Source organism: Onychostruthus taczanowskii, unplaced genomic scaffold (genome assembly GCF_017590055.1).
Source record: "Onychostruthus taczanowskii isolate IOZ18803 unplaced genomic scaffold, ASM1759005v1 scaffold37, whole genome shotgun sequence".
Taxonomy (NCBI): domain Eukaryota; kingdom Metazoa; phylum Chordata; class Aves; order Passeriformes; family Passeridae; genus Onychostruthus; species Onychostruthus taczanowskii.
This window is the reverse complement of record NW_024501126.1, coordinates 3,823,627-3,838,755: the sequence shown is the minus strand read 5'-3', so window position 1 is coordinate 3,838,755 and position 15,129 is coordinate 3,823,627. Positions and strand designations below refer to the sequence as shown.

At 41.6% G+C, this 15,129-nt stretch overlaps 1 protein-coding gene across 3 annotated transcripts in view; it reads left to right on the top strand.

The window, feature by feature from the left end:
- IKZF1 (IKAROS family zinc finger 1) overlaps nucleotides 1–6,930 on the top strand; it is a 69,135-nt gene extending 62,205 nt beyond the window's left edge. For all 3 annotated transcript variants that reach the window (XM_041411825.1, XM_041411826.1, XM_041411828.1), the window contains one exon: nucleotides 2,527–6,930. In XM_041411825.1, the coding sequence (XP_041267759.1) occupies nucleotides 2,527–3,230 (704 nt within the window). In that variant the 3' untranslated portion in view covers nucleotides 3,231–6,930. The remainder of the gene's footprint in view (nucleotides 1–2,526) is intronic.
- Nucleotides 6,931–15,129: the final 8,199 nt, after the last annotated feature.

Here is a 15,129-nt window from a genome sequence, read left to right as displayed (position 1 = left end):
TAAAATGGCATCCTTACATATGGGAAGGAGTGTCTTCTGCTTCACTAGTTTTTCTGAAGACTATATTAATTACCTTTCAAAAATTAGATTGTTCAACAAATCCAGCCAGTTACCTGTAAAATTTTCTCTGTGTTCCAAATTGAAATAGTTTCCAAACCCTAAAGAACTGGGCCATCCAAACCAGAGAGTGAGAACTCCATGAAGAGTTGATATATGGTTATAATGTTTAAAAGAACAAGCAGCCAAGAGAGGGATTAAAAAATACTAAGAGAAAAGGTGCTCACATGCAGTGAGTGCATTTTTACTGTTAAAGTACCTGCTTCAGAATCCTGAGCAGTGCAAACCTTAAAGTGCATCAAGCCATTAGCAGTTTAATTTACTTATGCTCTAATAACCACAGAAATGAGCTATTATTTTTAATGAGTGCAAGTACAACTGCATTGCCTAGGTATGGAAATGGTGCCTGCCTACCCTAACTTTGTGTGTGTTTCAGACACTTTGCTTGGAAACAAATTTTTCTTATGAACACTTGATTCTCTCAGCACAACTACCAACTAGTTATGATACATAAAGCAAATACTACCCAAGAAACAGATATTAAAATCTTGCTTTCTGGATGCCCAAAATTTTGGTTATAATGAAGAACAGTCCCATTTTTCAGTGCTGTGCAGTGCCCATGGAATATGAATGATTTTGGCTTCATTTTTTCCTCCTTGAATATAGTGTATACGTTCATGTTAGGAGAGTTTTTCTGTACTTAATTCGAGAGCCTTTTACAATGCCTATTTTGAATCTTAGGCAACTCTGCCTCAAAAGTATAGTGTTATAGAGGATAAATCTGGAATAAAAAAAAAAAATGCAGCCCAAATTGGCAGAATGATTGGGAAAGAAAATAAGAGGAACTGGAAGCTTGTGTAGCATAGCAGCTAAAAGGTGTCTGTACCCTACATCCCCTATAGGAACTTATGCAATTCTCAGGGTATTTCTTTTTCTGCTTGCAGGGCATGGAACTGGTAAGAAACCATATCTTGTGGGAAATGTAGCCCACAGGACTTCCTACACTTTAGCCCCCATCATTACAAAAGTGTTGTGCTAGAAGGTTTTTGGTCTCTTCACTGACTTTGAATGGTCAATCTGAGTAGAAACTGGGTGGAAAATTGTTGATAAATTAATGTGCATATCTTGTGGTAAAATTTCCATGCTTCTGTTAGCATTTCTTTTGAGAAATTAGGACTTTCCAAGACTTACCAGTAAATTTCGTGTTGATCAGGAAATGGTGACAGCACTTCACAGAGATGTTCGTGGCTTTTAGTGTTTCCCAAGATCTGAAGAGGTTGAAAATCCATCCAGACTATCAACAATATATTATTGGTAGACCATAGGAGCTTGTGAAAATCTTTTACCTCTTTACATTTGCATGAATTTATTAAAGGCCTGGTAATAACTTTGAATGGTTTACTCTGTTAGAGAAGACTGCTCGAGTTCATAAAATCAGTATCTGTGTGTTTAAATAGTTTTTTCCACTCCTAACTTTTTCCTTCTGTGTTTTGCTATCTGTTCAGTTATTTGGGGGAAATTGTAGTGAACCTCAACATTTAATACTGGGGTATCCAATTAAATATACATTAGCGCAGTCTGATTAAAAAAAAAATTAGATAGATAGATGATAGATAGATAGGTAGATAGATAGATAGATAGATAGATTTACCCCTCACTTTAGGCATCCCATCAGAATCAAAGTTACCAGTAATAAGTAGTCTTGCTCTAGATAGGGCTTTCTACCTTGTAGGAAAAATATGCTCCAACTACAAATGCACTTAAATTTTTTCCATGATTCTTGGTTTCTCCTGTATACAAAAACTTTTTGACACAAAATATTTAGGAACATGGGTAGCTTCTGGTAATGTGTTTAACATGGCTTATGGTAGGTGTGTGGGGATGGTGGCAATATGAAAAATAAAGTTTTTATTGATTTTTCTCCAGAATGGCATATGTGTGATCACATTATGGATATGGGTTATTTCTAGGAAACTGAAGGTCTGAAACTAAACCATACACTTTCCAGTCTGAGAATGTAATGCTCTAGGTAAAAATATTGATAATGTGCTTCATGCTCTGAAGCATCAGGCCAAGCTTGCTGTGGCTGTGCAGGCACAGTGGCTTCAGCCAGCACAAAGGCAGTGAGCGCATCTGCTCACTGTAAGAGGGAGTGAGAAAGGAGAAAGACATGACAAAGCACTAGATCTGTAGCTCCCATGATAATGGTCTGTAGTTCTGTATAATTATTTCCAGAGTTTCTTTCATGCATTTGCTTTTCCAAAACCCTCAAATTATTTTGCATGCTGAAAAAGACCACCAACCCACCACTTCTCTGAGCAGCTGTATTAGAGAACCGTGAATACCTTAGGTGGATTTCAGAGGTGGATTCGGTCAACTCCCCTCTTCCCTGTTTTATTAATCCATGATGTTCATTTCCTTAATCATGTAGAAATCAGCCCTCTAACTCCTCACTGTTTTCCACTGCAGGTGACAAATGCTTGCCTGATCTTCCATATGATGCCAGCATCAACTACGAGAAGGAGAACGAGCTCATGCAGACGCACGTGATCGACCAGGCCATCAACAACGCCATCAGCTACCTGGGGGCAGAGTCCCTGCGTCCCCTCGTCCAGACACCGCCGGGGGGCTCTGAGGGAGTGCCCGTCATCAGCCCCATGTATCAGCTCCACAAACCTCTCGGGGACAATCAGATTCGCTCCAACCTCCCTCAGGACAGCGCAGTGGAAAACTTGTTGCTGCTTTCCAAGGCCAAGTCTGTCTCCTCGGAACGAGATGTCTCTCCCAGCAACAGCTGCCAAGACTCAACAGATACAGAGAGCAATAATGAGGAGCGCAGTGGTTTGATCTACCTGACAAACCACATAGGTGCCCATGCAAGAAATGGCATCTCTATAAAAGAAGAAAACAGGCAATACGATGTCTTGAGAGCAGGTACTGACAATTCCCAGGATGCTTTCAAAGTGATCAGCAGCAATGGGGAGCAAGTAAGGGTTTACAAGTGTGAACACTGTCGAGTCCTTTTCTTGGATCATGTGATGTATACAATCCATATGGGCTGCCACGGGTTCCGCGATCCTTTTGAATGCAACATGTGTGGCTACCACAGCCAGGACAGGTACGAATTCTCTTCCCACATAACTCGAGGGGAGCACCGTTTCCACATGGGTTAAAACACTGGCACAGATCAAGCCTCAACAGCTGTGTTACTGGAGCTGCACGAGCCATGACAGCAACAAAGGAAAAGTCAGTTGGACAGTAAAAGTCACAAGAGACTCATAAGTTCAGCAATGTTCTCCCACAAGAACAGAGATTTCATTTTGGTAGCATGCATTGCAACTCAGTTTTCTAAAATGAGTTTTTACTGAAAATGTTTGATCACCAAAAACATTTAGTAATGTAAGTAGGAGTTTTTGTAGACACATAGCTGAAAGCCCTTCCCTGAACTGATGCTTCTTGCAAGCTCCCCTTGCCAGAACTTTAAGCATGCACAGGGTGCCCCACATGACGAAGACACAACAGGCAGCAGTGACCAGGCTTTCTCTCTTAGCACCCTGAGCAGAGGGCTCTTCTACCAGATGTGTGGTTTTTTTGGATTTCCGGTATTATTTGACTATTTTGAGAAGATTGAACTCAACTAAAGATGAAGGGACCCATCTCAGATGATTTCACGGACAGCTGGGGTGGGATGGGACCCCCCACAGCCAGAAGGTTCCGAGCTGCTTTGGTGGTAAGAAGAACATTTCCACCTGCAAGGGTGCTACTGGTATTGACAGCACAACATGCCTTGTTTGTGTCACTAGGCTGGTGGGTAGGAATGCAAAAGATAGAAGAAACACCCTCGTAATATACTCTGTGAAGTATGAATTGCATTTAATGTATAGAAAAAGGGTATTGTTGGCTCTTCTTTGAATAAATATTTTCTCTTCCTATCCAATAAATCCCCACTTTTTCTCAAGCAGCCCCTCCTTACTCTGCATACAAAAGTTACAATGTATTTAATGTTTCTTTCTCTTTAAAGTTTTAGTTATTTAGAAGAGTTGATGTACAGTTGAGAAAGTAGATAGGTATATGTGTGGGGAGTCTCCTTAAGCACATTTTTCATCTTTTTAAACTGTCTGGAAAAATATCCAAATGTTCCTCTCTTCGATATAAAAAAAAATCCCATTTTGCTGGCACAGAAGGTGTCCTCTTGTAAATTTTGTGGCTCTACTCATAAGTGTTGCACTTGATTATTTTTAAAGCACTGAGATAAATTAAACCAGCCAGTCAAAATTTGCAGCCGTCTTCTTTTTTCCTGGCATTTGCTATTTAATGAGGGACTAAGACCCACAAATGTGTGGTGACCCTTTACTTCCTATCCAACCAGTCATTTCACTAAGTGCTTTGAGTTACTTTTACTTCAGTGGAACTAATCTTAATATATAAATATGTTGGGTTTTGCAGAATGGAGACCAGAGGCTGCAGCACTTTTCAGAGTGCAGAAAAGTCCACCAAAATCTTTCTCCATGGTGGGTTCTGCTGCAGGTACTGTAGCTTCAGTTAGAATCAAAACTTCTATGACAAATAGATTTTAACTCCATACACATCTGACAAAAAACCCTCTTTTTTTAAAGCTTCTACTTAGCTTCCTCTTCCAAATATTTTATTTCTCTCCCTTAACACCCTCATGCTTTAAGACTGGGCAAAAATAAATGTTTTGCAGCTGCATAAAAATCTGTCACTGGTGCTGCAATATTTCTAGGGAAACATTAATAAAAATAACCCATCTTACTATCTCAATGTAGAAAATACTTCCACTCTTTCTAAGGAATGAGTATTTTACAGTAAACACAGTCAAATACCCAACAAGACTAGCAGTCTTGTAACACATTTACAGATTTTCCATTCACAAATGCATGCAAGCACACATATTTACTATAAAACAGATTCAATGGGACCATGAACAGCTTATACCCGGGCCAATGTGGCCTGATACTACATTTGCAGCTATATTTGATAAACATTTCCTATATACACATGCTATTACAAGCATGCCAAGTTCCTTCTTCTGCTTTCACTTTGGCAGGTGTAGGTCAGGAGCAACAACACTGAGGCTGAGGAAGGACACCGATGAAAAAATGAATTACAAATGTGTGCTTACACAACCTCAAGCTTTAGCTGTTCATGCCAGCTGTGAGTCCCTTGCTTCACTGGACACGTGGGCATGGCAGTGTTTTTACATGCAGGAGAGCCTCACAACGTGGTGGCTTTGTCACCAGAGGTGAATGCTATGTAGGAATGCCCACAGATCGGTGCATACATCCACAGCAGGGAAAACATATTAAGAGTACATGTTATCCCCCAAAATGAGCAGCATGAACTACAGACCCAAAGATGATCATCTTCCTTCCCCACATTAGGACTCGGTTGCCTTAAGGGACTTTATTGATGCCCTCTACTCCTGCATTATTACTCAGCTGAGAGGTTATTGCTTGTTACCTTCCAGCCCAAGAGGCTGCACAAGGGGTGGGCACAAGGAATCCCTGGCCGCTTTCATGCCCCAGCCATGGTCTTGTCATCAATGCCTGCTACACATTCAGCTTCAGTTCACCTGGCAATAAGGTGTTAACAAATATTTTTCATAGGAATGATCTGAAGAGGACTTTCCAGGGGTTAACTTACATGGATGAATTTCCTTTACTTTTTACCTTCTTTAAGTACAGTTGGAATAGGTACATTTTTCATAGCTGGCAGGGTTACATTCAGCTGTTCTTAACCTTCTCCAATTTTGATTGATGCCAAACGAGAGGGGACAAAGTAATTTCTGAGCCCTGCTGCAATGTCCTGTGTGAGATCAGACAATGGCTATACAGAAATCTTCTGCTTTTATTGCTCTTAGACCTCTTTCCTGTTCTTCTTAGGTTTAGGTCACTATATACCCCATGTCATAAGTTTTTCCATCCTTCATTTTAAGACTCCCCCAGCTATACAGGGGAGGGGGACAGCAGCTCACTCAGGTGGTTTTGTTTCTTTGCTTTTACCAAAAAACCAACACAAATAAAGCCACGTGCACGAACCGTGTAAACAAGCACAGCTCCAGCAGAGTTCGAGTGTGCCTCAAACACAGCTTTGAGAGGTGATTTCTGATTCCTGGGTAGGTTTGCTACCTTCACCACATCTCTGTGCACACATGCACCTGTCCAAGTCCCTGTGTCTCTCCTCCTGTCCACATGCACATGCCCTCTCTGTGGCTTTGTGTATCATTAATATTTTATATACATTTGTATGTGTATATATATCTAAAATGGTTGGTATGACATGATGATGCACTGTCATTCACAGTGGGTTTGTTTCCTGGCTCTGGAGTTTTCTTATTTATATTATAACAAAATATGTTGATGTTGTATAATAAACAGTACAGTAGTATAAGTATATTAAGACACAGTGTAGCAGGGCACAGTCTAAAGGCGAAGCAAATGGCATTCTCTGTTCACTAAAGGGCTTTTTTAGTTTTGCTTTTTTTCCAGTGTTTTTCTCTTTTGCACAAAATCATCTTCAATTTGTTTAGGAACAAGTGGTTCAGTGATTTTATTTATGAACATATGCAAGGATGGCATGAAGATAGGATGTTGTGTCTGTGTACATTGAAACAAACTGTGCCCTCAGAAAAGTTTAGTGTAATCTTCTTTTTTCTCTTTTTTTGCTATGGTGCAATACCCTGATATGGCTTAGTTGACCTTTAAAAGGAGTAAATATGTGAGTGGTTTTAAGTTTATATCTGTTTTAAAAAAGTAAAAAATAATTGCTTCCCGTTCCTTCCCCAGGCACTGCCTTTTCTAATGGAAAAAGTTGTATTTACACTTTTTTTTTTTTTTTGCTGTGGTTTTATATTGTAACTTCATTTTCTTTGAGACTATTGTATTTAAAAAAAAAAAAAAAGCAATTTCATAAAAATTGGAAATATTATTAAATTATGTCTGCAAACTGAGATGTATCTTTTGAGACAAGAGAACAAGATAAAAACGCCAAGCCCCAGAATATTTTTGTCACTCTCCTCGTGGGTGAAGGAGGCACTGGGCACAGCCGGAGGCTCTGTGTCTGTGGGTGTTCACTGTGTGGGAGGGGACACAAAGTAAGGTGAGGTGCAGTTAGCACCCCGTGGGGAGTCCATCCATGCTGTCCCTGCACCATGGAGAGTCCATCCATGTTTTTCCTGCCCCATGGGGAGTCCGTCCACGCTGGCCTCACAATCCCAGCTCCGTGGCCAAAAAAAGCCAGGCTGTGTCACCACCCTGCCCTCACCTCCTATGTCAGGCAGCCTTGCTCAGCCAGCTCCAGTGAAGATCAGGTCCTGAACTGGCCACCTGCTATCCAGAGTGTCCCTGCCCATCCCAATCTCCCACGTCCTGCAAGCAGCCGACCGTTGAGAAGTGCTTCCCCTCCAGCCCTCTCCTCGCACCCTTCCCTCCCACCAGCCAGATGTGGACTCATTACAGAACACAATTACTTCTGCATGTAGAGTCATGGTAATTCAAAATAAAACACAGAGAAATTATTTCTACTATTCGCCATAACAAAGGTGATTTCTCTGCGGGTGTCCCTGTTTCCTTCAGATTCCAGCACAGTAAATTTCACATCACATATTTAAATGCAAACAAGAATCAATGTTTTTCTCAGAAAATGCACCATTTATAAAGTTTAGAAATATTTCCATTTGTTAAACTGTATTATTATGAACAAAATGAGATTTTTAAAAAAAGAAAAACAACTCCAAAACAAACCCTTATGGTATTGCAATAATTCTTTTACAGGTTCCTAAAATCTAAATTTTCCTTAAGTTCCTTAAGTTTTTGTAGTATAGTTTCCCCATAAACTATGACTACGTAATATATGAAGGAGCTAAGATCCTAGTTTCTTTGTTCCCCATCATAGCTGGTTCTCAGTAAATGAAACTACAGATTTCTGTTTCAGCTGGTGACTTTTCTCCAAAACAAATATGTTCTGTTTAATAATAATAACAAACACAAAAATAGACCAAATGTACTATTCTCAACCATTGTTATTAAATCCTTTAGCTAGAGAAATCCACAGATTTAAATGCAAGTTTGTGTACCTAAAAATCTGTTCTGGGTCTCTTATCTATTATGCTTCAAAGACTTCCTTCAAATCAACACATTTGTGTTTTTTCCTACTCCAAAAGACTGATTAAATTACATCAGAAACTGTGGCAGGTGCCACGATACAAATTGTTACACAGACAAAACCTACAGCTACCAGGGGCGAGTATTTTCAGCCTCAAGTGCTCAGACCAGCTTCCCAGTCCATACATAGGCATCAAAACACCAGAACAGCATTAACCTGTCCTCAACAAAGTGTTTTTGAAATCAAGAAATACACGAAAAGACACACAAATATTTTAGAGATACCAAAATGAGAACTCAGAGCCAGACCTGGAGCACATGGATCTGATAATGTAACAATTTCCTGGCTTTTTAATACTCTGTATGTGTGTGAGAATCACTCAACATCGTACTTGGGGGAAAGGAGTTAGAAATGCCCCTGACTTTGCCAATACACTGAAGGTGTTGCACTGCTTTTATCAGCTTGTGAGATGGTCGAAAAGCAAGGAAAAGCTTTCACTGAAAGCTTCATGTTTCAGCAGCAGCACCAGCAATTTGAAAACTGAAAATAATGCAACTGGAAAAGCAAAATATTTGATTTCTGAACAAATTGTTCATGCCTGTCTTGTGGGTCAGACCTCCAGGGCATCCTTCCCTGCTATGGGCCAGCCAGGCCCCGTCCACTAGCACAAAACACAGAAAGCTACTTGTCTGGAAGGAAAATTGTACATGAGAACAAATTCTGGTCAAGATGCATCATGAAAGGCAAAAATTCTTCAGACTTGGCCTGTGGAAGGCAACAGAAATCTTAATCTTAACAGGACATCCATTACCCCAGTTTCTAAATTTTAATGCTTCTTTATTTTGGCCACACAGACTTTGACTTCTAGGAGCTGCTGAAGTGAAGTCACTGGCAGCAGCAGCAGACAAGAAGCATTTCTGAAATCCTGCTGTAATGGCCAGTAGATGGGCATGCAGAAAACAGGAAGGACAAAAATTTGCAAAGTTTCACTGAAAGTGGGATAGCTGGAAGTGAGAAATCCAAAGCCAGGCTTCAGACAGCAGGAGTTAATCGCATTTAAGCAAAACAAGGCTGCACAAGCATGACTGAAACCCTGCTCTTGCCAAATGAACAGATCCCTGTTAACTGCAGTGAGATTTCTGCTGCATTTACTGTTACAATTTTTTTTTTCCTTTTCATCTAGAGAAAGGTCTCACTGCTTTAAAGCTATCCCATGACATGGAACAGTTCCTGGTTTTATCTGTCGTGACCACACGTATGAAACATGTGAATGATAGAGGGCAGCTGCTGCTGCTCCTGCCGCTGGTGGTGGCGGCTGCAAATCACACAAACCAACGCCTTCCTGTCCCTTGGGAGAGAAGTGAAGGTTCTGGTTTATGAGCAGTTAGAGAATAAAAAAAGGAAAAAAAAATAGAAAAAAAATCTACACCTTGCAGCAGACAGTGAGCCAGGGGCTGGTGGGGGTGAGGAAGTTAATCAGCCCCAGGCAGGCTGTTCGGGATGAGGCCAAACAGATGGCTCGTCTCCGAAACGGCAAAACGGGAAGCAGATGTGGCCACCGCTTCTCCCCATGCATAACTGGGAACCAGCCGGTTGGTGAGGAACTTTGCATAACAAGGATAATTTGGTATCAAAACTGTCCCTAGAAGTGATCTGAATGGATCTGGGCACAGTTGACAGTTTTCACTTCTTGTTTCCCACTCTACGTTCAACCAGATTAAATCTTAACTGTGACCTGACTGCTTGCCTGGGGTTGCTCTCAGCTCTCTTCTAGGGAAACCTCTGGTGGGAGTCCTCAGGTCTCCACTGAAGTTTTCAGGGCTCAAACCCTGTTCTCTGTTCTGTCAGTTGACATTTTAGTGGCCAATTTCACCATGCTCTGATTTTTCAATCTGAAGTCCATAAACTTTTCAGCAAGCAGCAGAACTGACCTTGAACTCATCTCCTTTATTTGCATGCCCCAAAACTCATAGAGCTTGGATACAGGAATGCCACGGGCCTGGGCTAACATCCCCTGTAATCTCCTTTCCACTAGGAACAAAGCCAAGGGCCCCAGGGGACTCTGGCATCCCCTCCTGGGGAGAGATCATCTGCCTGAGGGAGCAGGAATAGGAGCAAAAAAAACTTACCAACACGTCAGAGCATTTGCACCTACCAGCCCTGCATGCACTTTACAAAATAACTGGGAAAATAACCTGAGTATTGAAGGAGCAGTTTAAAACATAGATGGGATGTGTACTACAAGTAAAAGGTGTTTTTCTATTCCTTCCTATTTTGTTTCAAATGAGATAGAAAGCCAATTTGACTACAGATTTACTTTGTAGTGTCCCTGTTACATTGACAAGGATTAAAGAAACTACAGCCTTAATATGTCATATAAATCAGAAGAGAGATCCACAGAGCTCTTAACACTAAGGGTTGCTCAAATCTGGATTCAAACACTCCAGGTTTATTTAACTGATAGTTGCAGTGTACAAAAATATATCTTTATCACCTTACAGAGATTCCTCAGGGTAGCCATGGAACAGAATATACACTTACTCTCCATTGTGCTGAAGAAAAAGTAAAGGGTGCAAATATTTGCCAAAAACATATTTGTAGGCAGTAACCAAAGCCCTGTTACATGAATTTCACTTTTTTTTAGCACAGAACATAAGCAATTTATCTCCCCAAGTCCAGCTCAAACATTCACAAACTTTATTTTTGCTTTGCATCCAGTCACTTAGTTCCTGACTAGTAATATAGATAGTGTTTTATTTGCATAGTCTAGCAAATGCACATGGGAATTGTGCTGAGCACTCACATGTACGTAGGGGGTTTTTGGACTCCTTAAGTATTGGTACAAATTAGAATGGTTACTTCTGCTTTGGAAACATCTGTCTCTCCATCCCTCTGTAACGGAGGCTGAGACACCAACCAGTCTTATCAGGTGTATTGTAATTATACCAGGATATTATGATAGTGCCTGACAAGAGAATTTTTTCTGCACGAACCAGGGTAAATCTGAGTAAGTGAGAATACTCAGGCTCCTGAGGAACACCCAGCACCAACAGACCCTGCAGCTGCTTCTCCCTGAGCCACAACTCCATCGTGTTTAACTGACCTTTAAACAAAGGTGGGATCCTGATCAGCAGAAGGAGCAGAGGAAGAAAAGCTCGAGTGGTTTTAGGGAAAAAATTAAATGCATGTGTTAATAGAACAAGTAATCTAAAATTAGGCATTTCCACCCATTTTCAAAGTTAGGCATTTCCAAACCCCAGGCCAGGAGAAGGAGACTACAGGCATCTGCCTGAGTTTCATTAACTACTTCTTGATAGCTTAACCATTGGTCATTGAAAGTAGGACCAAATGTACCAGAAGTGATAGGCAGACCAGAAGGGAAATGAAGGGTGGTAGAAGATTGGGTGGAAAAATTAACATATCAAGTTCAGCAGTGAAGAAATTACTGTCTACCATAAGGGTTATTACTATGGAATTAAGAAAAGCCAAACCCAGTGCATTTCAGGGGAAAAAAAAAATCCACTTTTCTTAATGGCTGCATGCCTATTACGGGTGCCTACTATACCATGGGAGAGTTGCCCTCTTCTCTTGATTATCCTTAAACCTGAAATCAACTTCTGAACTAAAACTACTCTTCTATTTAGATCTAAGTGACAGCTCCCTACCCCCACCCCTGCTAAATCCAGGCAACCAACACAGGAGCTCCCCCTATACATTCACACTTCCTTTTTGTCATCTTCTGACAAAGCAGAGAATTGTGTGGTGCAAGTATTTTTCAATAATTCCTTTGATGCTGTCATTAATTTAAATATATATATATACACACATATATATTTTCTTACTATCCCATTCTCTGGAGTTACAGAGTCCTGGAGAATATCCATTTTTGTTTCCAACACAGCAGGTGTGTAGCTCTGTTGACTTCGGGATGAGTGTGTGTCTGTGTGCATAAGATTACAACAAGTGGAAATTACTTTGAATCAAAAAGTGATATAATTTCTTCCTGTTATCTTTAAATTTATTTTATGGTTTCCAAAATTCAAGATACTTTTTCTGAAAGGTTGTAAACAGCAGCACTAGTGTGAAACAGCTACATCCTTCCCTCCCCGAAAAGGAAATTGAAGCACAAAACGTTCCCTGAATTTCTTATGCAAGCTCGTGCAATAGGTTTTTGACAAAATCAGGATTGGGAGCCAGGTCTTCCAAGACTTATTTATTCTCCAGCCACAGATTAGGCTTCCACTTTGGTGGACAGTAAACTCAGGAAACCCCACTTGCAGACCCTTGCACTAAGAGCTAAGAATTGAAGAAAGGCCACAAGACTAAGAAGTCAGGCTTTACATTACAAGTGTGTGTGTCTTTGTGCACATGTACTGTATGTGTAAATACTACATGTATGTCTAATTCAAAATTTTCAATAATTTATATCTTTTTAACCAAGAGCTGCCAGTTTTCCTTCCACATCTTTGTTAATGAAAACATCTTAGGTTGCCTATTTTCACAGAATATTTTGACCAAACATACCAAGACACGTAATCTGTTCCATGATTAGCTGTTGAAGTTAGACACCTTTTGCCTTGCAAATGCATTTCAAATGATAGAAAGACTTAGATAGAAAAAGAAGCAAGTTGGGACAGGGGCTGGTGTCTGGTGTACAGCCCTGTGGGCCCTCTTTCCATTTTTCTACGGATATGTAATGTTCTGCTCAAACATCTCTTTTATGTGACCAACTGATTTAACAAGCTGGGATGCTTTTCTAAACCTTCAAAAGTACAACACAAAATTACTCCATTTGCCCTCACAAAAATGTCAGGGAAGAAACTAAAAAAAAAAAAAAAACAAAAAAAACAAAAAAACCAAAAAAAGAAAAAAAAAGGCAAGGGAAAAAAAAAAAAAAAAAAAAAAAAAAAAACAAACCCCAACAAAGAAAAAAATAAAATAAAAATAACAAAAACAAACAACCAAACAAAAAGTAAATCAGCCTATGGGGGCTTTAGTTAGAGGTTCATTTGCAACGGAAAAGATGAGGCTCACCCAAACTTTGCACAAATAGGAACGTGCAAAATAGAAACTTCAGATAAGCTGTGGAAAGAGGGTGGGATTTCCAGAAAATAGGGAAGAACTTGTTACACCCTCCTTGTCTAACTTTGCAGGATCACCACAGCTTCTCTGGAGAAACAGTACATGCCGAGGGGGAAAGCGAAGAGCTTTCCTTTTGGTTCTGCTTCTCCTGTATAAACTGCTTGCCTAATTTCCTTTGCAATCAGGGAAATATTCAACTCAAACCCCATCATTTCCACATCTGCTTTTGCTACAAAGTCTCTTGCTACTTCCATAATTTTATGCCATGAATATTGTACCGGGACCGTAGTTCTTCTCCAGCCCAGGACTGCGTTAGTGCCGAGCAAGCTGGAGCCTTCAGGGCAGGGGGAAGAGGGAGAGGCTGGAGCCGCTCAGGCCCACAGCACGCCCTGACAGGTCTGCTAGCATGGGGTTAGAAAGGAAATGCCCAGAAGAAACAAATGCCAGGAGGTTTGGAGGCAGCACAGAAGTGAAAAATAAATTTACACAAGATTTAAATTAAAAAAAAAAAAAAAAATCGGGCCGGGGGCGGGGAGGTGGATGTTAAACCACAAAAATTAATTTCTTCAGGAAATTGCACTTCTTGGCTTCTTTAGCCTAAGCCTGCCTCTGCACCAGGAAAACACTGGGAGGAACAAAGGCAGGTATAAGAAACACCTTCTGCAGTGAGCTTTCTAAAAAGTTTTGCAGCAGTGATAAGGAAAAAAACCCCATAAATAGTATTACAAATCGTCAAATGCAGTCAGCACGCAAAAAATTGGGCCTGGAAAGAGCTATCCCAAAGATGAATATTACAGAGAGGGGATTTACGTTTTTTTTTTTTATGGCAGTCTCATATCAGTTTTAATTTTACTTATGTATCAGGAGAAAAAAAAATAAATAGGCATTTTGGATTGGTGTGTGAGCATCTCAGGAAACTACACAACAAATTTCTGGACCCCACAGAGTACCTTGGCCTGCTTTAGGCACACAGATTAAGTCCAGGATCTCCAGCTTGTCCCGCCGAGGCTCCCCAGCCTCACCCCAGCGAGGCTCCAGCAGCGGCGCCCCCCGAGCCCGCACAGGCCGGGGCAGAGATGCTGCCACATTTCCTCTCCTTCCCTCAGGCCATTGCTCTTTGAAGCAACACTCCCTCCGAAAAAGGGAATCGCAGCAGCGCCGGGCTTTCCCCCGACCGTCCGTGCTGCCGCGCTGTGACGTTGCTTTTCCAAGGATTTGCTGAGCGCTGCTGTGTGGAAAACCAAATCCGTAGTCCCGAAATCTGTTGGCTCAACAAAAGGGATGGCTGAAACAAGCTGCCTGACAAAGAGCGTGCGCTTCCTGTTGTTGGCAGAAAGCGAGACTTCACGCTGTTCCCCCTTGCTTCCTTTAAAAACAGTGCCAGGAATTGATGTAAATTGGCTTCAGAGCATCTGACCCACAGAGCAGGGAAGTGAGAAACTGTAGGACTCAGGGAGACAGAGCGATATTGGCCGCCTATATCTGAATATACATGGGCTTTTAATATCCTCGAGCAGCGATTGTGGGTGGCACCAGCGCTTTCCCTTGAAACCTGCCCAGGGGCTGAAGCTTCAGCTGCTCCAGGGCATTATTCCTCCCGAGCAATCAGCCAAGCGGCTTCTCCGGCCTCAAAAGCTCCACTGCAGCGGGCACGCCGGGCCTGCTGCCCGGAGAGCTCAGTGCGACACTGGCACAGGGATCGCCCGCCAAGTTAACTCCTTGCCCAGCGCCAAGGAATCCTGGCCGGACACGAGGAGCGGGCGCTGCCCCTGCCCGGCCCTGGTGCAGCAGCACAGCGGCTTTCACCTCTGGGACAGCCCTGAGGGAGCAGGCAGGGCCATCTGCTGCCTACCGAAACTCAAATGG